Raw genomic sequence first — 25,060 nt, forward strand, 5'->3', positions numbered from 1 at the left:
CCCTCAATTTAGGGATGACAGGTTAAGTTGAACCCTAACTCAACACCCATCTTCTTCCATAATGTACACCAAAAACAACCAGCAAATGTGGTAAGCATCTATGACAATACACTTGAGCAATCCATGCAACCTAACTACCTCTTTGAAAAAAGAGTATAACTCTGTGGGATGCATCATTAGTCTTTCAATATAGTATGAGATGAACCATCTTTGAAAACCAATCCACTACAACAAAAATGAAATCATTATCTCTACATATTTGAAGCAATTCCAAAACAAATCCATTCTTATGGCTCCCATGTCTCTTTGGTATAGGCAATCACTAATACAACCTTGAATTTTGTCTTACTCATTTTGCATGTTGGCAAACTTTTCATCCATTAAGCAACCTCTTCACATCTATACTCAAAGCCACAAATATTGTTTGCTTGGTTGTGCCAACATCTTATCCATTCCAAACTGCCCATTATACAGTACACTATGAGATCCTCTCTCATTAAACCCCGTATGCAAAATGTTTACCCTTGAAAAATAAGCCATCCAAAATGAAATACTCCAAAAAAAGAAGTCTTGGCATTTTCCACTAGACTTCTACTAGTTGTCCATAATTTCACAAAAGCAAGAATGTCTAGATACAACTCCATTCCATCAAAGCCAACAACGTTGACTCTTAACTCATTCAATAATAAGCATATCTTGCTAAGTGCATTTGTTAACTTGTTTGATCTACAACTTCTACTTTTCAAAACAAAAGAATAACTCTCTAGGAATTTCACCCACTTCATATATTTCTAGTTCAGCTTCCCTAGAATATCAATATAGTGGTATGTGTACACTACAAATAACTTAGGCAGCAAGTAATGTCTCCACTCCTTCAAGGCTTGCATTATATCATGGAATTCTTGATCATGGAATAAGCACTTTCTCCTTGCTTAAGAGATGTATCTTCCTCCTTGTGTTAAATCCCCTCCTATTATTGCATGTCAAGTTGCATCACAATCAACTTGAAAAACATTGTCAAAGTCTAGCAATGCCAACATTGGTTGTTTTGTCAACTTCTTCAAAATCTAAAAACTCGTTTATACTATAGCTATCCACTGAAATTCTATCCTAGAACCTTTCATCATCTTCATAATGGGTAAACTTATCCCACTGAAATTTCTTATGAACTTCCTATAGAAGCTCGCTAGAGCATGAAAACTTCGAGCCTTAGACATGCTCTTAGATGAGGACCAATCTATAATTGCCTTGACCTTCTCTAAGTCCATATTCAACCCTTCCTCTAAAACCAAAAGAGCTTGCATACACTAATTCAATCTTCATGAAACTACACTTCTTTAGTTTACGATTAACTTTCCCTCTCCAACCTTTGCAACACTACCTTAATGTGAAACAAGTGTTCCTATTTTGTTTTGCTAAAAACTAAAATGTCATCAACATGCACAATAACTAATTTGCCAAGAAAAGGTTTTAGTATATAATTCACAAGTCTCATGAAGTTGTCGGGTACATTTGACAACCCAAACAGCATCACTATCCACTCTTGCTTTCCACCCTTGGTCTTTAATATTGTTTCTCCTTCATCACGTTCTCTAATCTTAAATTTGATCATACCCACTCTTCAAGTCAATCTTTGTGAAGTACTTTGCTCCACTCAAACAATCAATAAGGTCATCCATTGGCAACAATAAAGCAATAAACACCAATACTTAATGGTGATCTTATTTATAGCCCTTGAATTAATGCATAGTCTCCATTCTACACTCTTCTTTGGAGCCAATACAGCTAATTCAACACCTAGACTGAGACCCTCCCTAATCGCCCCCTTGTTTAATAAGAATTGCACTTGTCTATTCACCTCTCCATTCTCCATGAGTGTCATTTTGTATGGTACCTTATTTGGCAGGCTTGCGCCTAATTCATGAAATGACTTATGCTCCATATGGTTGATAATCCATCAAGTTCGACCTTCATGGTTATCCAAAGTTTCTTGGAATTCCATGGGACCTTCTCCCCTATCCTTTACTATCCTTAAACTCTACATGCTTAGGAAAGAAGGGAAACCACATGCTCCCCTTATAATTGCTTTCCAACCACTCAACAAACTATATCAATTTTCTCAACCACCTCATCAAAGGATTCAAGATATATTCCTCCCCATCTTTCTTGAATTTACAATTGATAACATTATCTTAGCTCTATAAGTCCCACTATGAAAATTAATCAAGCATTGTTCATTCACCAACAATTGATGTCCCTTTTGCAGCTAGCGAAGCTTGTATGGAGTTGGATATTTCAGCCTTGACTGCTTTAATTTGCCCACCATCTTTTGTGGCACTAAATTATCAATGATAGCATTATCCACAATGACTTTGCAACATTTCCCTCTAGATTTACATCTTGTTCTAAACAAATTTGTTCTCTCTTTTGATTCTCCTTGCACCTTTTGATGTTTTAGAAATCTTCTCAAGGCCGTGGATTTTCCATATTTGGGTTTTGCTCCACATCTTGGTGAAAATATACTCTATTCCTTAACAATATGATGTGAACCCTTGTTTCATTTCCTTTCCCACTGCTATCTTGTATTTGAGGACATTCAAATGTCCTATGTCCAATCTATTCACACTAAAAACATGTTCCACTTAATCTTCTTCCTCTTACAGTATTCCCTCTACCTCTACAATAATCAATCTTTCTTCTACATCCTTGGGTATTAGTTTCATAAGTACTTTCTTGTACCTCTTATGGATTTACCTCCTCTTATTATTTTATTTTTCTTCTAAAGATCTTTTATTTTGTTTTCTTGCAAATTAATATGCTGCAACTACACTCTGCAACTTTTATTCCCCCCAAAGCCAGGCCTCGAATCAATTCATCACTGTCTTTTTCTTGCCCACATCTTTGGCCTGGGGCATGAAGCAGATGCCCAATGATCCTACCACCTGCCACTCCAAATCCATGAGACCTCGCATCGAGTTCACTCAACAGTGCCACTCCTCTAACAGTACTCAAAAGACAATTTGGGGCTCTCCGTCACCTTGGAAGGTACCCATCAATGCTAGACTTCTTCCCGCCAAGGAAGGACCCCATGTCCTTGCCTTGACGGTCTTTCTTTTGCTTTATTGCTTTCTCTTTCTTGGACACCGCTTAGTGGTCCTGTTGTTGGTTGTCTCCTTGGTTGTATGCTTTCAATCCTTTAGACCCTTTTGCTGGTCTCTTGTTGAACATTAATAAATTTATTTTATCTTATCTACATTGGCAACTCTTACCATGCTAATCTTACCTTGAATATAACGTAACTAGAGACCTCAACATTATCTTTAATGTGTTCCTATAAAACTTTGCACTCTCTTTCCCTTCACTTTGCAAATTTTTGGGCATGGTGATTTGGTGATCTACTACTAAGAACTTTGCTTTCACTTTTGTGACCATTCTCTCTCACATTTTGATTTTGTTCTTTCCTTTCCTCTATCTTTCAACTTGCACATGATTCCACCATAGAGATGCATGCCCCTTCAATCTTGTAGTTGCAAGTTGTCACAAGGTTCGCCGAGTTTGTGGCTTTACATTCGAATTTCGGCAAAAACATAAAAAACAAATAAAACCATTAATGTTTGTCTGAAATTCGTACAAAAAGTTAAAAAGTTGTCATTTTGCAGAAATAATAATTTATCACCCTATTTTGTAGAGTTTTCAACCAATTCTTTATTATTATAAATGAATCCATCTACATACCTGAGAATGCATTAAAAGTTTATGAGCATCAATGGCAACTCTTTCATCTATATCTAGTTGTCTGCCAAAATCATGGACCTTCTGACTCGTTTTTGGCTTCAAATCGCAGACTCTGTTGTGCAGACATCCAAAACACTTGTTCGTTGTCTCTACAACCCCTGACTTTCGTTTGTCATTAATCGTCTCTCCAACTCTATCTTCCACCGATGGCTACTAGCTGGGCTCTAAAATTTGAATAGTTATAAGATTTTAATTTTGTGTTTTTAGGATTCAGTTTATTTTAATAAGAGTTTCATTTATTTATTTTTTAGTTTATTATAATTTAGTTTAATTTATATTATTGCTATTATATTTAGGATATTAATACAATAAAAATATTTTCATCCTGTTGATAGACATGTTAATTTGAATTATTGTTATGTTTAATTATGTTACTACAATTTGATTTGCTATAATACAAATTTTATATATTTTTTAAAATTTTGTAAACTTTAAAATGTTATATATAATACAAATTTCATATTTTTTTAATTTTGTAAACTTTAAAATTGTTAACTTTTCAGATATTAAACGTTATAATTGTTTTGTAGTTTTGAACTGATAATTTATTTGCATGAAACTCATAAACATATAAAAATAAATAGCATATACTTCTATTTTTTGAAAATTACATAAGGCAAAGGCAAGAGCCTACAACATAATGGTAACTTATGAGTCTCTTGTCTGGGAGGTCTTGGGTTCAAGTCTTCTTAAACTTCACACATACTAATAATTAATTTCAATAAATAATAATAATTAATCTAGGCTCCGGCCCATTACCTATCGAAAAAAAAAATTACATAAGACAATTTTAATGTCGATTTTTTTCGATTTGTTTGACTTGTTGAATTTCATCCAAACTTCATAGTTGTCGAACTTGAACTCAAACTCGAACCTTGTGACTTAGGTTGCGAGTGTTACCATCTTAGGATCGTCAATGGATTCCAATTTAAACTACTTGTCCGACTTGAAATCTAGTCTATCAACGGCTCCAGATTTACCACTGTGGTGTGTCTATACAAGGTTTGTTGGCAATTCTAGTGATTGCATTCTAAAATGTCCTTTCATCTTCATCTCCCCTTCTTTTACTACTACATTGATTTCTTCCTCATTATCACTCACATCCTCTATGTTGTGTTCTCTCCATCACATTTAGCCTAGCTGTGATTGCTCTTAGCATCTCTACAATAGCCATGTCTCTAGCTTGTGTGACCACTCTTCTACCCTTCCTCTTTGTGCCATGTTTACTTAGATCCTGTGCCATTGCAATTTCTTCACTCTTCACTCTTCCTACAACAATCTCTTTAACACTCTGAGCTCAACCTTCTACAATCTTCGAGATTGAACCTCTTTGATACCATTTAATATAGGTCAAGGTCTAGAGATATTGACACACTACTAAGCCATGCAGCAAATTTGAGCTTAAAAACACAATGCTGAAGGACGCTCTTGTTAAATTTGCAATAAACTTATTACAGTAGAAGTGAATTGATGATAAAATGAAGTCACAACTCAATAATCTACCATGCCTTCATAGATGCCTCGGCTCTCAATCCTTACAACATTGAAACATTGAAACCAAAGAGCTTTCTTAGCCTTTCATTAATTTTCTCTAGTTCAACTCTTGAATAGACTCCTTCAAAAATCAATAGAAATACCCACTACAATAAGAAGCATAAAGGATTTGGCACGACCACCCCACAATCTGGGATGTCGGGACACATGTCAAGCACTTATTGGCACCCTTGATCCAACTCCCAAAATATTATGCAATGTCCAAATTTGAAAAAAAAAACAGTTTAATGAGCATTTAGCCCAGGTTCCAGGTTTTCCCATAAGCTACTCCATGAGTTGGGGAGAACTCCAAAGTTCTTGGAATGCTCGTGATTGGTCTCGCAGAAATGTTGTTGGCAGTGAGCTCAATCAGTACTAATGATGTTTGAAATCAATTTCCAACTTTTCAAGAGCTCTCCAAACTTGTTGTTACAGGCTATTTTTTATAAGTTGTCTAGTTGCTTCAATTCATCGTCCTATAACTCCGATATTAATTTGGCAAGATAAAAATTAAATAATTATGTCATTTGAATACTTTATGCAGCTTCAGTAAGTCACTAATTTATTATTTAGTTAATCTACTTGGACTAATAACTCGTTGGAAAGGTATCAGAATATGTTTCATGATAGATGCCTGAACTTGGGGGACTGTGTGAAAATGATATTATTCTCCTACAAGGTCAATCTGAAGGGGAACAAATTATTTTATTTGTATATTAAGTATTTCTCTCCAAAAAACCACATAAGGAGGATGTGGGCTCATTTGAACAATTAGACTTGTGGATGATATTGCTCTGCTGCTAGAATGAACCTGAGTACTTCCAAAGCATTTTGAGGAAGAAAATCCTCCTGGAGTAGCTGATTTCAAAGACAAACCCTCTAGCTAACTAAAATTATTTCAAAGGCAAACCCTCTAGCTAACTAAAATGATTTCAAACTTTTGTGTTTCAAATCGAAGTTTCAGATTATGGGTTTCCAAGAAGAAGATTTTTGCAGTGTTTTGAATTTGCTGATTTATGGTGCAGTGCTTTTAATTTCATAGTTTCATTTATGTGTGATTGAAAAGACTTGAAGACAACATTTGGCTAGTCATAACCTTCAAAACTAGCATGTACAAATCCATTGCATTTACAAGGGCTTGTTATAATAATATTGCTTCTTATCTATTTAAAGTTATTCCTTTGCATGTTTATATTGCCAAACATTTACCACTTTTATGCATTCATAATTGTAACACAGGATAGCAATACCACCAATGAGATGCTCTTGTTATTTGCTGATGTACTAACCCCACTAATAAAGTTGTTCATTTGTAATAAGCTTTCCTACCGATAAGTGGAAGTGCTTATCAAGCTTTCCACTTAATAAGTGGGTACACAAATTTCACTCAACAAGTCACCACTGGATTAAGTGGAAGATGCTTTATTTTCTTTTCTTATAAATCGTACGCACTCCACTGAATAAGTGGTTTTGGCTGGCTTATCACCTGGTGCTTTTCATTTCATTCACTACTCGCATTTCAGTTAATTGTAATTCTAAATACTGTATGCTCTCACCTTGCCCATTATGATATGGGTGATCAGAAAATGGAAAAGAATTTGCTTGTATTTCATTTTGAATTGTAGTATTATAAAAAAATCAAGGGTCATTATTACACCTTATAACCGGTTCTTGTCAGTTTTTTGGTGCCTTTAGACATTCTAACAGAAAAATCAAAATCAAGGACAATTCAAAAAAATTGAGGATAAACAAGATATATCCAGTAGCAGGCAAAAAGTCTGCAATATCCTATAGCACACAAAATCCCCACAACATCTTGTAGCAAGCAAAGTTCTGCCACATCCTGTAGGATGTCACAGTAAGCAAAAGTTCCACATCTTTGTAGTGGGCAAAAGCTTCATAGTTAAATAACTTGCTCAATTTTAAAGAGATCAAATTTCCACAATCCATTGTATTACAGTGACTTGTTTCTGATTCGATTGTGTAAACATTTTTACCATCAAAGTTTTGAATCACACAACGTGATCCATCATCAGAATGAAACAGAGCAAGAGATACAAAACAAAGTGAATGTAGCTTAATTTTATTCAGATATTCACTAAATTTGGAATGTAGACACCCATTTGGTCCTCCTTCAAGATGAAGTCATCACTTGCTCATGAACCTCTTAGAATACTCCAAAAATTGAACAAAGAAAGAAAGAAACAAGAAAAAAGTAAAGCAAAGTGTTTGGTTGATGAAGGATTGTTCATGCATCCAGATGCTCCTGCATCAATATTTGGCAAGGGAGCACCAAGGAAAAAACCCACTTTGTTGATTGTTATTAAAATCGCCAAAGTAAACAAAGTGACAGCCTGGTAATCAAATATGCCATGATAACAAGTAGAATTTGGGTGCTGAGCTTGTCTCCATTCTCCTGAGCCCTCCCTTCCACCTTTTTGAAGCAAATCTTGGCTCATAAATACAAAGGTGACAGTGAAGGTATGCACTTGTTCAACTCTTTTAAGCAAAAACCTGATGCCTCTGAAATTCGGTCTTTAATTGTTAAGAGTTGTTTATTTGATTGAGAAGAACATCTCAGTATCCTTGTAATGGTATTAGCATGAACTGTGGGAAGAATCTCATTCTGGACCACGAGCCTTCATGTTTTCTTATGCCAAGAGATTCACCGTGAAGGAATTAGAGACTCAAATATTATATCAGCTCATTGAGCAGGGTAAAAATGTGTGGGCTCACTGGTTTGGCCTTACTAAAGACTATTGAAAAGAGTGGACTCGGATCAAGGAAAAAAATGGATCTTATACCAACTAATCTACTTACTGCTGATTTTCTCATTTGGGGAAATATATGTTCCTCAAGCCATTATTTGGACAAGAAGATGCTCTCTTTCTTCTTGAAGATGAACCTCTTGATTGATATATCTCTGTAGCATCTAGCAATACAACATTACTCCCAATTCCAAAACATTCTTACTAGTGAAAATCTCATCAAAAGGAAAATCATAGGACCCCGTACTTGCTACAAATGGTTCAAGACTTGTGAAACTCAATCATGTTTGTTCTTCAACTATGAAGAAGCTTCTTCTATAAGAATCTCCCCTTCCCTCTGTGTTGCATCCAAATTTTTGACCCAATTTAAAATGTTCATATAGCTGTTGAGGTTCACATGAAGTCAATTGACATTTAAATTTGTTATAATCCTGCGAAATGGTAAGATGGTTAGTCATTATAATTTCATACGAAGATAACATACTAGTTGATTATTTATCATGAATTCATGGAATTGAAAAGGCGGTTAACCGTTATGATTATTTATGATTAATAACTTGCTATGGTAATATGATTTAACTGCAGAGAATTTCCTTGTAGGGAGCACATCAAAGGGGTGGAAGAATTGTCAAAAAAGAATTGGGCACAGGAGCATCACCATCACTAGGCAAATGGGTATGAATCGTGAATCACCATGGTTGAGGACCTAGCGACTGCATAACATGATACACACATTAGACACACATGAGCTATTGGATAATCTTTAAAACATTAAACACTTTATCTTAATCAAGGTACATACATTTAATAATTTATGGTTGACATTCTCATCACTTCAATACAATAAATATTTATGTACGTACACAAATATAAAAATAAGGTGACACCATGGTATTATTTTATACAAGATTTTATCTATTTAATACATACATTTAAATACATGTACAAGAAGGTAAAATAATCTTCCAGATATACATATTTAAAAGGTACGACTTCGGATAAACATTTAACATGATGTCATCTTAATAAATATATTTACGTGCAAGTAAATAAATATGCTTATAAATTATCCTTTTGATTTATAACCTTCAAGTTCTTTTCCATATTTATTTATTTTCTTTGAGAGGATGAAATGTACACTTGGCAAATGATATCAGTGATTCAAGAAGACAAATCTTTTAAATCTTTATGAGTTACGACTTCTTGGAAGCCTTCAATATATCAAATGCCTCTTATTTATAAAAGCCATGAGAAACCAAGAACACGGGAATTGAATTCTCCTTCCTCACAATTTACCTCTGCAAATTTTATCACGTTATTTCCTTTTCATTATTACGTTTGCTGAAAGTCGTGATTGATAATCACTCTGAGATTTGTGTTCGAAATTTCTCCCGTGAAGGAACTAGTTGATAGCATCCAGCCAAGGCTCTTTTATCTTTAAAACTTACCAAGTTATGTGGTCGGCTTCCCATATCTGATTGACATATAATTTATTTTATCAATTACTACTGCATTTGTATTTACAGCAGTAAGGTACATTTCCATGAAATGTTGTACTTCACCTTTGTTTGATATCATTGAATAGGCTCTCAATAAGTCAGAACTTCCCGTGCTGAGTCAAGACCAACTGTTCATGATATAATTACACATCTTTATTTTACTGCTTGCAAAATACCATTCGATTTTGACATACTGCTGTATGTCAGAATCGAATGGTATTTTGCAAGCCTTAAGATTACTTTCCTCAAGTCATAAAAACTGTGAGATACTGGAATATGTGATATTCTTACACCAACTGAGATTCAGCAAAAGAATTGGATTACTCTAACACTTGGGACTCACCCGGCTGTATGGCCAAGGAAGACTGTGAAGTGGAGAGAGAGAGAGAGAGAGAGAGAGAGAGAGAGAGAGATCTGCAATAACATGAAACAGAATCAATTGTGACATAACAATTATTTATTATTTTAAAGGAATCATTTAGTAGCTCATGCATGTCCAATTCATTCTCTATTGTCAAGTCGAGTGGTGTGATTCAATACCAGAATGTTTAGTGACTGACAAGGTGTTTCATGTCTATTCCAAGTAGGGAGGGCCTTTCTAGTTAGAGAAAGTGTGGGGATAAGTCTAAGGTCTGTGGTTGGGAGGTTAAGCCCCTGACAATGTTTCCCCTCTCCGCAAGATGTTAGGGCGTGCATCAGACAAAGAAAAAAAAAGCATTCAAACATTTGATGAAAACAAGTATTTTACCTTTATGATGTTTATACGAGTAGAAGATAAGATGGATTGTTATCTCTATCTTCATTTATTTGAATAATGAATAAGAGCATATTTTCCTAACCGAATGTTATTGCCCTAGAGGATCCAATTGTAATTAATAACCTAAATGATACAGTGGTATTTGATGTCCTAAATGACATAGTGGTATTAGAAGCCCTAGATGATCCAATGGTAATTGATGCCCTAATTGATACAATGGTATGTGATGCCCTAAATGATCCAATGGTAATTGATGCCCTAATTGATATAGTGGTATTTGATAGTAATTGTCATTTAATCCTAAGTGGTATTTGTGGACTAACCTGAGTTTTGCAAAAGCATCCCTAGATTGATTTCGGTTTCAAATTCCAAGGTATGTAAATTTTAATTTTCATAGTAAATTCATTGATGGTGTTTTCAATTGTCAATTATGAAATTTCCGTTTAACTGATTGTAACCATTAATCTCATTCACATGAACGTAACTGATATAACTATCTTCCTATGAAAAAGAAGTAATAACTGTATTTCTTTGATATGTTAGTTGTTAGTTAACACCCGAGAAAAGTGGTTGTTACACTTTCAAAATCATTTGAGTCTTGCAATTAGTACCCAACATTGGAATTGTTGCTACTCTAGCCCACTCTCAAACAACCTACTTATAAAAACATTGTGCTCTGCTCTTCCTTTCTTTTGCATGCCATTTGTTTAGCTTGATATCAATAAAAACAAATTGAAGATACTTTGCCAAAGCACCTTGATCCAGAAAATTCCAATGGTCGTGGTGGAAATTGCTGACATTTTTTTCGAAGTGAAACAAATCCTGAATCCAAGCAGTGCCAAGATTCACTTTATCAAAAATGGAATCTTTTGGACTTCATTAGCAAAGCTCCAATCATCTTCCCCACTTCAACTATCATACTCTCTACTTCAATGTTCCCTCTAAAGGCAATCATAGCACTGTTGGCTATTGGAGTGTTGTGGCTAAACCCTTTGGAAGAATTTTAGACTTGTACATAAATTTTGGACGGGCCTCCAACAACGTTGCTGAACTTTAGTCTCATTCTTTCAATCAAGGAAAATATTACAAGCCTGTGTTACCAGATTCGCACCGACAACCCCCCCCTCCAATGTGGATGCACAGCCGGATTTGGTCCAGATGCACATCCACAGTCTGTGGATGCACCCAAATATGCATCTAGGTCCCATTAGCACTTTTCACGTACAAAACAGATTTCAGTTTTTATATTTTTTCCCCATAAAACCCTAAAACAGCCCTTTATAATAATTACTAGACTCACTATGGCTTATGATGATGATGACATCCCTACACATGGTGCATCTAGTGTGAGTGGACCCACTTTGGGTTCAAACGATCTTGAACTTAGAGCAGCTGAAATGTACATCCAATAAATGGTGATTTTTTAGTAATCCTTTTGATGATTGATAAGTCATGAACTACATTTTGGAATTGTATTGTTTTTCATTGGAATTGTGAACATACACAAATATGATATGGCTTGTTTGAATGTTTTTGAACTATCAATTGGCATTAAATATTTATCTTTGGCATTTGGCATTGATCAATGATAAAGTATCATACTATCAAATAACTTATTTATGTATATTTCTATAACTTTTTTTTTTTTTGTGTGTGTGTATATATATATATATACAGATGCACTCAAATGCATCCAAACCCACCAAAAAATTCCCCTTACTAGGTTTTTGCACCCACATCCATACCTGGATCCAAACCAATAACTTTGAGCCTTAGTATATATGGAGATTTCAAGTTGATAGTTCAATGCCTCTCTAGTAAATAAGTTTAAATCAGTCCAATTACAGCTTCTGCAAAAAAGTCTCTAGGACTCTCCAAGATTTTGACCGGATAAGCTCGCAACAAGTTCTTAGTAGATTTAACACTTTGCTTACAAAATGACCAATTACAAAATGACCAATGAAAGCATAATTTATCCTCATTCAGCCCACATCAAAAACCTTTGTATCTGAGGCCTCTGTTCTCGGTTGGTCTTGTTGACAATCTTTATTGTTGTGGGCCCATCATGGCCTAACATCTTTATCTATTTCTGTATCTTGAGCTCTATATCAGCATGTAATATATTCTGTGATTAAATAAATACCTTACTTATAAAAAAATCAAAACAATTATCATGTCCTTTTTCCTCTGCAAATGGAATTAGTCACACCCAAAACCTCCTCCAATTTGTACCAAAAAAATGTTCACCACCGTTCCAGTCATTATTGAAAGCCTCCAAATCCATCCTCCATGCCATTGATAATGTTAAAATTGCCTGCATACAAAAGACAGATACAAAGTACATGCAGAGGACTCACAGTGTGCAGGTTCACACACCCATTACGCTATGGTTACATACAGGGTGCATCCCAAGTGCTCTATTGGTATACACCAGCATACCTAGAGCACACCTAGGGCACTAGGGATGCACCCTATGTGTAACCAAGCAATATTCAGGCATACCCACAAGGTACCCACGAAGGGAATGGGGGGAGAGGGAAGGGGGGAGAGGGGCAACAAAGTGAACAAAAACATAATTTAACACAATTTAGCCCATATGAGGCCATTACGACCTACAACATATTAATTTTTTTTTCTCTTTGCTCTCAACTTTGTCTCCATTTTGGCATTTTGAAGGGCAACTTATTTTTTCTGAAGGGGATTGATCATGGAGTGTCAGATAGCTTGCAAAAAGGAGATTTTAGCATCGAAGGTAAGCACTTAACCCTATTCTTTAGTCTTTTAAAGAAATTTTCAAGTCTCTGATGATTTTTTTCCAAAACAAAAAGAAAACAAAAAATAAGAAACAAGTTTAACTCTTTGTTATAATGTTGTTTGGTATTTATTTTGCACTTGCATGCTTGCATTTATTTATTACTTTCTAATTTAAAATTGTATAATTTCTTATAATAGAAAAAAATCAAATTGCACAAATGCCCACTAGTTTAGGTTCTAAGGGTGTGGAAGGAAACCAAAGATTCAAAAATTATAAAGTGTCTTGTCTAATGGGAGCATACCAAAATGATTGGGGCGAGACATTTTTGGAATTGCAATGAGTGTAAAATCAACTTTAAAAGCTATCAATCAAAAAAATCAATTTTGAAGGCTCATATTATCAAGTGAAACTTCCCTTTATTCATCCTTCTGGGAAAGGGATTAGAATGTATGAAGGCCCAAACCCAGAATGGAAGGGGATACTTGTTCAACAAATAGCAAGATAGACGAGAACAAGAAGTTTATAAAATGGTTGCAAGAGCAATATTAAGAGCCCATCCTTCTGCAAAAAATAATAATAAATTTACCCATTGCCTTAGTAATGGCCTCCCAACATCCCTTCTTGCAAATACCCTCAACAAAAATGAAGTAGAAATTGACACCCACAAAAGAGGTCCATTGTGCAAGGCACTTAAAATAAAAGCAAGAGATATTTGAGAACAAAATATTGCATGTTGCATCTATGCCAATGGTCTTCTTTTCAACTTGGTGAGATCACCATATTGGCGGGAAATGGTGTTGGCAACCAATAGCGCACATCTAGATTTCACAAGTGTTAAGTATGAAAAGGCGTACCCACCTTATCAAGAAGAGAGAAGAATTTTGTAGAGACGTCACTAAAACCATTAAGAGATTCTTGGATTGAATCGTGAGTTTCTATCATTTCTTATGGATACAAAGATCAACATTAAGAGTTTCTGAAATCGATTGTGTTTAAAAAAAAATCATCAACGTTTCAATTCACACTATGTAATTCATCATCAAGATGAGCATAACAACACAATCAAATCCAAAAACTCTTAATGTTGAGAATCATGGATTGTGGAAATCTCTTCTCTTGGATAGAAAGATTGCAAAAACCATCCATTTATAAATGCTATTGCAGCATCCCACAAAAGGGCATTGTTTTTTAGGGTGGTTGATTGTGAGGCGCACATCAAAGATGCAAAGATCGTTTCCAAGATCCTCATTGAGTCCATAGAGATGGTGGGTCATGACAATGTGGTCCAACTCATTATGGATAATGCAAAAGAATCGTAAGGCTGCACGTGCTTTAGTTGAGCAAAGATATGAGCACATTTTTGGGATACCATACACTCCCTTAACTCATTGTTGCAAGTAATTGGCACTCAAATAGTGTGGATTAAAGAAATGTACCAAGAAGTTGAAGATCCAAATGTTCGTGACGAATCACCAAATGTCACAAGCGATTTTCAGGACTTTCTCAAGGTTGGAATTGTTGAAGGTAAGTTTAATTTATTTATTTTATTTTATTTATGGCATTTTCAGCATGTATATAGTTTTATAATATTTTTAATGTGTTGTTTACATATTTTCAATGTGTTATTTATGTATTTTTAATGTGTTACTAACATGATCCTAGGTTGTTGAGACCCAATTGGCTTCTCATAACCAATTGGTGTCTCATATAATTTTTATGAGACGACTTCTAATGGTGAAGGCATCAAGTGCAATGGTTATTAGAAATCAATAGGATGTTTTGGAAGCAGTCATTCAAAGACGGCCCAAAAGGTCAAGTCATTGATCCTGGATGACAATTCGTGGACTCATGTGGAGTATGCATAAAATTTCATCGGGCCTATCAATTTTATTGATTCAAATGCACCATGTTTGGAGGATGTCTATGACAGCATAGACACAATGATAGAGAAAATAAAACTCAATAAGAGAAAGTGATAATTGCCCCAAAGAAACTCTTTTCAAAAGGGTGGAGTCAATCATTCTTTGTCATTGGAACAAGATAACCACGCCATTGCACCTCCTTGCATATGCACTATGTCCTAGGTACTATAGCTCCAAAGTATTTTCTTTGCCATGGAGACTGCAAGCAAAAGTATTGGGTATAAGCGGGCATTTGCTAGACTTTTTCAGATCCAAAAATGGAGGACATCGTTAAGAGTGAACTTGGCTTGTTCATCTCAAGAAGAAGTATTGTTCCTTGTATTGTTAATGACAAGTCCAATATAGATTCTACTACGTGGCGGTACCTCCGTGGTCAAGATTTTATGTTCCTCCAACCTCTTGCAAACAAGATTCTATCACAAGTAAGTTTTTTAACATTTTTATTTTACCATTTCTACTTTAAAATTTAGTACTTACATTATTTTATTTGTTTTACATTTTTTATTTTAAAATTTTGTTGGTTTTCTCTCCAATTTCAACGGTTTGCAGGTTCTTCTCTGCTGAACGGAATTGGAGTGTGCACTCCTTTATCCACTAGTGAAGTGTAGCCAGCTGGCTGCAAAAAGGGCAGAAAACTTGGTCTATGTTCATCCCAATTTGTGTTTTCTATGACGTCAGGAACCCCAATACAAGGATGGGCCAACAAAGCTTTGGGATGTAGCCCATGAGTGTACCAACTTGGATGCAACCATTGAACATCTTGCTAGAGTCACTATGGGTGGTGGCGATGACATATCTACAATGATGCAGCTAGTGAAAGTGGCACTGTTTTGGGTTCAACTGATCTTGTACTTTCAGCAGCTGAATATGCAAGGGATAGAGTATTTTTTATAATTCTTTTGACAATTAGTGAACTACATTGACAATAAAAGACAAATGCTATTTTTGATTGTCAATTTTGAAATTATAATGATTTTCAATTGAATCATGAACCTAGACATATATGATATGGCATATAGGACTTACTGAAATACTGAACTATCAATTCGCATTTAACATTTATTTTTGGCATTTGGCACAGATCAATGATGAAGTAGCATACTATCAAACAATTTGTTTACATTTCTTTTAAAAAAATGTATATATACCCCAAAAAAATTACCCTCACTCACATACCAAGTTCTTGTACCTGTGCCCATGCCCATTCCCATACTAGCAACTTAGCTGAAGATTTTTATTTCAAATGACTGGCCATCCAATTCCAAAATTCAAGTCCACCAAGGCATGCACAAATTATACCTAACCCAAGCAAGACTAATACATGGAGAACATCCAGACTCAACAAAGTCTAAATAAATTTCAGTACACATTCTACAAAAAATCATCACCCTTGACTTCTTGTAACAAAACAAAAGTAATTATGTGTTAAAGGAATTACAAGAAATTGAATAAAGGTTTCTCTTTGATGTTACTCAATCTCCTAGCTCATCACAACAACATGTTTAGATCCACCATCATCAACAACAATAAAAATAAAAATATTATAACAAATAGAAACAATTTTCTATCCTGAGAACAATAACTAGGTAAACCATTTTTTTGTTCCTCTAAAAAATGAACCAGCAGAATCTCTGGTCAATTCTTCTACTGTTGAGGAACTTAAGTCAATTGAGGATTTAGGGAAGGGAATTTGAAGAAAAGAAATCATCTCTATTATTGGGAAATCAGCAGAATTTAATGATATATAATCTTTACAACTCATTACCTTGCCACGACAATTCAGCTCAGAGAGGCTCAATTATAAGAAAATTATGATGATTGGCATCAACAATGACAGGTCTAGATCCAACATTATTACAAGACTAAAGACAAATTGCATTGTTCAAATGCTTTGATAGGTCTTACACAACAACTTCGTTTAGAGGACATTGAAAAGAAGTGATTGTCATCATTTTTAACAATGGATGGACAATTTGAGTACTGAATTTAATTTCTGAAATTCACTACAATTAAGGGAACAAGGTGTTGCCAAAATTTTCTACAAGGTCTCATCCAACAGTTACAAACCATTGTCGTCGTCATTTTCACAAGTGAAGAAATAATTTCAAGATTTAAAAGCTTAACTCCTTGAATCTGTTACAATAAAACGAACTAGATGTTCACAAAATTTCCAATAAGTCTTATTGGGTATGGTAAAAGATATGATCATCATCATTTTTGCAGCATTCAGACAATTTCTAACACTTAGGGTTTGATTCCTAATAAGATTTTCTATAATCAAGTGAACAACACATTTAAGATTTTCTATAACCAAGTGAACAACACATTAATGATATATTCTACACAATCCTACCCATAAAGATGACATTTATTGTCATCGTCATATTCTCAAATAGACAGACAGTTTGCAGCGCCAGGGTTTAATTCCTAAAACTTGTTGCAAGTAATGTTGGTAAACAAAATTACTGTATTCATAATTCTTGGAACTCTTCCAGTATTCCAGCACTATTAGCACAAACTCAAAGTCTTACGATTTCTTGCCCTTCTAGTTTAACACATAAAAATTGACCTTAAGAAAATTACATTAAAGATAATATTTTCCTATTCTTCTGCGAATTTAACAAGTAAATATTTGTCTCGAAGTACTAACTTAATGGGGATTCTCTAGTAGAGAGACGCATTCAAATCCCTAGTCCCCGTGCTACATGCTTGTCTACACAGACATTAAACATTGAATCGGGTAGACTACCACATACAATTTTCGGTGCAGTGTACCAGAGCAGGCCTATACTGCATAAGACCTGGACAAATTTGAAGGGAACAGTCCTGGGTCAATCCAATTCTGGGTGTTCTGGGTGTGGTATACACCAAACAACCTGATTGAATTTGAGGAAAGATATATCATATGGTTCGGGCATCTAAGCCGACGTAAGGACGGCAGTGAAAATTCATCAATCAGAAACAAACCTAGCATATACAAATTAAACCTGAGAAACGCGAATTCAACTAAAAATGGGAGATAATTTTATAAATAGATTCTGCAAGGTTTCCAACAATGCACACCAAGCGAAAATAGCATTAAAACCTTATAATTTACGATTGTTCTACAACTCATTGAAGGAATACAGCAAAATTAAATTAAATTAAATTAGAGATAAGGGGTAAACATTCAAACTAACCTGCAGCAGCCCCAGCGGTGGCATTGCAAAGGAGCTCTCTGCTACCGTGCGCATGATTTTGTCCCGTCATTTTCATATACTACGAAAGAATAAAACAATCTCTCTAAATCTTGAAAACAATGGAAATGAGAAACTACAGGCGCCTCTCTCCAGAGGAACGTCACGCCGATCTGGCGTAGCATGGCCAAGGCGCGCCTTCTGGGTACTCGAAAGCAGCACCTCTGAGATGAATTCAAGAACAATCGGCGGTCATAAAGTGGGAGAGTCAAATTAGGGTGTCGTGACCATGAACTTTCACAATCTTGCAACCCATAAAAAATGAAAAGGACAGGAAATCTGAACTATATGTGAATACTTTATTTTCAGACTTCCTTGTCCAAATTGCTCTCTGCTTCCGCTTCCTTGTTCCTCTAATGTACTGTAATTACTATTATTCGATAACAAAATCCTATGGTGCCGTTGAAACCAACGTGAACAGACGGTGATGTCATGTGACGGCGTTAGCGTTAACGGCGTCGGGTTTCTTTCTCAGGTGTGATGAGAAAAGTCCAATTTTGCCGTTCTAGTCAAATAAACGTGGAATTTGTTATGGACAGAATCCGCGAAGTCGACTGATCCCTTTCTTTTAAATTAAAGAAGAATAAATATAAATGCCACACATTTCATTTGTTCACTTTTTAATTAGTTTGAAAAAGGGATCAAGTGTCATTTGTAGCTATCTTCACACGTTGTTGTGATTTATATTTAGTTAGTACCCATTTTTCCACGTTTATCTATATTATAATAGTAGATATTAAATCAGCAATTGTATATGAGTGTGTAATGGGTATGGTCGAAGAAGTATGGAAAGTTAATTATGGAAAAGTATGGTCTATTTTTGCATAAATGTGTAAAGTGCATGTCAATTGATAGGTCATGATGTTGATTGCACAATAATGGCTTCAATGGAAAAGTGATTGTCTCTAATTAATTATGCATCCATTTGCAAGGATTCAATCATAACTAAAATAAAATCTTTGAAATGATAAGATATTCAAGTTTCATTACCAACATGCCCATGTTATGTTTAGGAGAGAGACAGAGGGGGAGGAGCAAGAGTTCAATCATGATAGTAATATCACAATTTGACTTGCTATGGAAAAAAACTACTACTTATCGATTGATGAGTTTAACAGGGTTTCTAATTAATGGTTCATAAGGCACAACACTTGGTGAAGGTTTTGCAAATGGGGTTGCAAGAAAAGTGGGTTTAACCATGTAAGAAACTTTGTAGTTAAGTGCGCTTGAGTTGGAGTAGTACTGGGATGGGTGACCACCCAAGAAGTCCCGATGCTTCACCTCTGTGAGCATCACCTAGATCCAATGAGTGTTAAGTGTTACATTTAATCTCATGAGAGATGGATTCATGTGTGAATCACTACTCATGAAATATGAGTCAATGAGGTTGACTCAAAAACTACATAGTTATATCATGATAGCAATATCACAAATTGACTTGTTGTGGAAAATATCTCCTACTTATCAATTGATGAGCTTAAGAGGCTTTCTAATGAATGGTTCATAAGGCACAATGCTTGGTGAAGGTTTTTCTAATGGGGCTACAAGCAAAGTGGGTTTAATCATGGTAGAAACTCTGTAGTTAAGCATGCTTGAGCTAGAGTAGTATTGAGATGGGTGACTTCCCAAGAAGTCTTGGTGTTTCACCTCTGTGAGCATCCCCTAGATCCAATGAGTGTTAAGTGCTCCATTTATTCTCATGAGAGATGGATTCATGTGTGAATCACTACTCATTAAATATGAGTCAATGAGTTTGACTCAAAAACTACACAGTTAAATCCCAATAGCAATATCATAGTTTGACTTGTACTGGAAAATATATCATACTTATCGAGAGAGGAGTAGATGGAGATGGAAGAGAAAAATGAATAAAGTGAGAGCTAGAGAAGGGGGAGGGAGAGATGGAAATATAAAAATAGAAACAAAGAGAGGAAATGATAGAGAAACGGAGAGAGGGAGAGATATAGTACTAGAGAGAAATATAGAGATAAAGAGATAGATGAAAGAAGAAATATGGAGAGATAGATATAGATATGTTTGGGGGAGAGAGTGGGGATGATATAGACGAATTAATAGAGAGATCTATAAAGGAGAGGGGATATATTGTGGTAGAGAGTATTATGTGATATGGAGAGAGGGAGGGAGGTAAAACGATATAAAAGGGAAAAAAGAATTAGAAAAAGACAGATAAAGATGAAAAGAGGGTGAGAATAGAGGTCAATAGAGAGAGAAATAGACATATTTTAGAAGCGAATAAGAGGGGGGAGGGGGGAGAGATAAGGGGTATGGGGAGAAATGGAAAGGAGCACGAAAGGAGGGGGAGAGGAAGAGACAGGGAGAGATAAAGGGAGAGAAATGTGATAAGGAAAAAAGGTTTGGATAGAGGAAGAGAGATGAACAAGGAGAAGGTAGAGAGAAGGAGAGATAGGCAGAAAAAACATACAATGCATGCAAGTGTTTGTATGTGTGTGTGTGTTAAAGATAGAGGAGAAGAGGAGGGAGTGATGGGGATAGAATGCAAGATAGTGGTTTAAAGAGAGAGGGAGAGGGGGGGGAGGATGTAAAGAGGATGAAATAAGGACATAAAGGAGAGATGGAATTGATATAACTTGTAAAATAGAAAAGGGTGTGTGTAAGGGAGAGAGTGGGGGGAGATAGAAATAGGGCAACAATGAAAGAGGGGGAGATAAAGATATGGGATGTGTGTGTGTGTGTGTGTGTGTGTGTGAGAGAGAGAGAGAGAGAGAGAGAGTAAATTCACACTGCATTAACAATTAGTAAGCACCTTAATATAATGAAAAATAAATCAAAATTAAGAATTAACATTTAATTTTTTTCTAGATTTAGTTAAATTAGACAAGTTGTAATGACTACCACTACTTGACTTTTTTAATTTGTTTTGACTGCATTCTTTTAGGCCTATTCTATTGTTATCTTTTATGATTAGCGGTGTTGGATTACCGGAATTGATTAATTGTATTTCATATTCAATTGATATATATATGTATGTATTTATGTATGTATATATATGTACATATACATACATATGTATATGTATATGTAGATGTATATACATACATATATGTACATATGTGTGTATATACACATATATATGTACATATGTATATACATATACATATACATACATATGTATATGTATAGATATATATACACACATATATATGTACATATGTATATGCATATACATATACATACATATGTATGTGTATAGATATATACACATATACATATACATGTATATGTATGTATATCTATATACATACATATATGTATATGTATAGATATATATACATATACATGTATATGTATGTATATACATACATACATATATGTATATGTATATACATATGTATCTATACATATTTATTTATATACATATATGTATATATACATATATATACATATATGTATATGTATATGTGTGTGTGTGTGTGTGTGTGTGTGTATATATATATTGTGTGTGTGTGTGTGTGTGTGTGTGTGTGTGTGTGTGTGTGTGTGTGTGTTGAGGTACTTAGTGCCAATTATTTCAGTTATTGAATAATGTTAGTTAGACTAATGATTTTTATGCAGTTTTTAGGGATACTTACTCCATACCCACATGTGTATGGTGTGCGTATATGTTTTCTCTATGTTTGACATTTCTAATGCGGTTGAGGAAGGGAGTCGTAGTCACCTGCTAGTCGGGATCTACACGATGAACCACTCCCTGCCATTGCTCATTTAGTTTAGAATATTGTGTTTGTACATGCATGGATTTTATGTAGATTGTAGGTACTGAGTATCAACTTCCCTGAATTGCCAGGATGAGCGTACCCTATCGCAATATTTCAATGGTATAAGTGGGGCTCTTGAGTCCAAATCCTAAATCGTAAGCCAATTGTCCTAGAAAATAGGACAAGTATCTGAGTTAGTTTACCCATCCAAATTTGTCAAGTGACGTGAATTCATGATTTTGACCCTGGAGTTTGATTATGTTCTTTGTCTTCAATTGAGTTGTCATTTTTTGTTTTGTGTGTATGTGGTGATTTTCTGTTATAATTAAATCAAATTAAAAAATAATTTAATGGAAATTTTATAAAGAAATTTGATATTTAATTATATTTAATTAATTGAAAAAAGAATTAAATTTAAAGATTTTATTAAAGTTCTATTTTTGACGTATTTATATTTATTTAATTTAATGATAAGGAGTGTTATTTTAATAATAAACTCTAAATAATATTATTAATTAAGTTAATAAATATATTATTAAAAATGTCTCCTGAATTATTTAAATAAATGAATAAAATTTAAAGATAGAGTTCTAGTTCTAATTTTTACATATTTATAAGTATTTAATTTAATAATAATTTATTTAGGAGTTTTATTTTAATTAATAAACTGTAAATGATATTATTAGTTAAATTAATAAATATGATATTAAAAATGTCTCATGATTAATTAAAGTGAGAAAGAAAATTAATTCAATAAAGATATTTTAATTTAAATTGCTTAAAGTTGTTGCATGAAAATTGTATATAGAAAATTCAATATTTAATTATATTTAATTAATTAAAAAATAATTAAATAAAAGAATTAAATTTAAAAGATTAAATTAAAGTTCTAATTTTAGCATATTTATATATATTTAATTTAATAATTATTATTTAAGAGTTTTATTTCGATAATAAACTCTAAATAAATATTATTTAATTAAAAAGAAAATATTAAAATATGTGAATATTTGATTTATTAAAAACTAATTAAATTTATGATTTAAATAAAAAGTCTAAAGTAGAGGTCTAAATTTAGAAAATTGGTTAAAGAAAGATTAGAATATGATAAAAAAAAATTATTAGTAAGAGGCCAAAGCCAAGGTTAATTATTAATATTAATTGTGATTAATTATTTTAATTATTAGTTAATCTTGAGTAGGTTCAACCTAAGATCTCCTAATTAAGAGGCTCACAATTCACTGTTGTGTTGTAGGCTCTTGCCTAGATTAGAATATGATGTTATTTGATTAATTAGAAATTAATTAAATATGTACTTTTAAAATATTTATTTTAAAAGTCTAATTTAAGAAGTTGGATAAATATAGAATTAAAATATTAAAAGATTAAAGATTTAATATTGTTTTATTATGATTATTTAATTAATAATTATTAAATTAGAGTTGCATTTAAATAATGAGTTTTAATTATTCTTATTTATTTAAATAATAAACTATGCTTTAAATAGTACTTACACTAATTAATAAGTGGAGGAAAAGAAAATATAGAAGAATATTTTAATTAAAAAGTTCTTTAAATGTGCATGAAAGAATTAAATTTAAAAGATTTGATCAAAGTTATAATTTAGGCGTATTTATATTTATTTTATTTAATAATAATTTATTTAAGAGTTTTATTTTTAATAAACTCTAAATAATATTATTATTTAAATTAATAAATATTATATTAAAAATGTCGCATGATTTAATAAGGGAGAGAAAGCTTTAATTTAATAAAGTTTATTTTGATTAAATTCCATAAAGTGTGTATGAAATTTAAAATATAGTAATTAAAGACAAAGGGTATTCACATGATTGCATGATCAAAGCCTTGATTTGGGGGAAAAACTCTTTATTAAGGAAATTAGAGCTCATTTCTAGATACACAGGTTTGGAAGAGCCAATTTTCAAAAAGAGGGTTTTCGAAAGAAAAGGAAGATTCTTGCATGTTCGTGCATTCATTGTTTTAGCATCATATCCAGGTAGGATCTTGTTGGTTTGTTTAGTAGTTGCTCGTTCTTTGAATTCATGTCTTCTTCATGTCAGTTGTGTTCCTGTTTTTAGAAGTTCTATGGGTTGAAACTCTTGTTTGAGAAAATTGATTTCCATTATAGAATTGTCTGTGATTTAATCTGAAAACTTTTAGTAAATGTTGAACTTTAGGGTTTTCAAAACCTAATGAATTATGAGATTTACTTTTGTATGCACTTTATGTAACATGTGATTTACTAGTGTTGGGGTCTTCGGGTTTGACTTAGCTTTGGCCTATCAGGATGTTTACCAGAGGCTCAAGAGTTATGTCTTGTGATGTCATGATGATGTTTTGATCTCGATCTTTTATACTCAACCACGGTAATGTGTCTGGTATGCTCTATGAGATTTTTGATGCATTGATTGTTATTGCTTTCCAATGTTCTTGTATGAAATTGAGGTGAATGGTGTGACCTATCTGATATAACCTCTGAGTCATCGATCAATTGTATTTGGATTACTTTTCAGTCGCTTGTATAGGACTGAGGTGTTTGTATGATTTGTTCTTGGTGATGTCATGTTATGACATGGATTGGTTTATGTATACTTGATTTTGGGATCAGTCATGTTAGGATGATTGTATTGGTGGAATATGTGATTATTATCAGTGTTATTCAATACTTGTCAGTTGCTTGTTTAAGAACTGATATATGGTTTGTGGTCTTTTGTGATCTTTTGATTTTATTGAGCTTAGGGTAGGTTATCTATATGTCATGTCGAGAAGTGGCTTGCAATGGAGGTCAGAGCCCAAAGTGGTTGTCAAGGTAACCCATTGTAAGTTGTTTAATAAGTGAAAAAATTACACTAAATGGGAATAAAATGAACTTAATAAGAGTCTTTGTATTTCCTCGCCCATGCCTCGAGTGCTAGTACATACGAGGATGGGAGTAGAGAGGATGCTTGGTTGTGACCATGCATCGTTAGTATGCCTTGTTAGTACAAAAGGATACTAGTGCCACATAGAGTCACTAGGGGGTCGGGATTAAGTT

The 25,060-nt window shown here is 33.9% G+C and overlaps 1 protein-coding gene across 1 annotated transcript in view; it reads right to left on the reverse strand.

The window, feature by feature from the left end:
* The window catches only part of LOC149537903 (nicotinamide adenine dinucleotide transporter 1, chloroplastic-like), a 90,808-nt gene extending 71,917 nt beyond the window's left edge, over window positions 1-18,891 (reverse strand). Inside the window, exon 1 of the mRNA XM_089799315.1 lies at window positions 18,209-18,891. Coding sequence (XP_089655441.1) covers window positions 18,209-18,284 — 76 coding nt within the window. The 5' untranslated portion in view covers window positions 18,285-18,891. The remainder of the gene's footprint in view (window positions 1-18,208) is intronic.
* Between the last annotated feature and the right edge of the window lie 6,169 nt (window positions 18,892-25,060).

Source organism: Cupressus sempervirens, chromosome 9, assembly GCF_028749045.1.
Source record: "Cupressus sempervirens isolate cs-2001-9-10 chromosome 9, ASM2874904v1, whole genome shotgun sequence".
Lineage (NCBI taxonomy): Eukaryota > Viridiplantae > Streptophyta > Pinopsida > Cupressales > Cupressaceae > Cupressus > Cupressus sempervirens.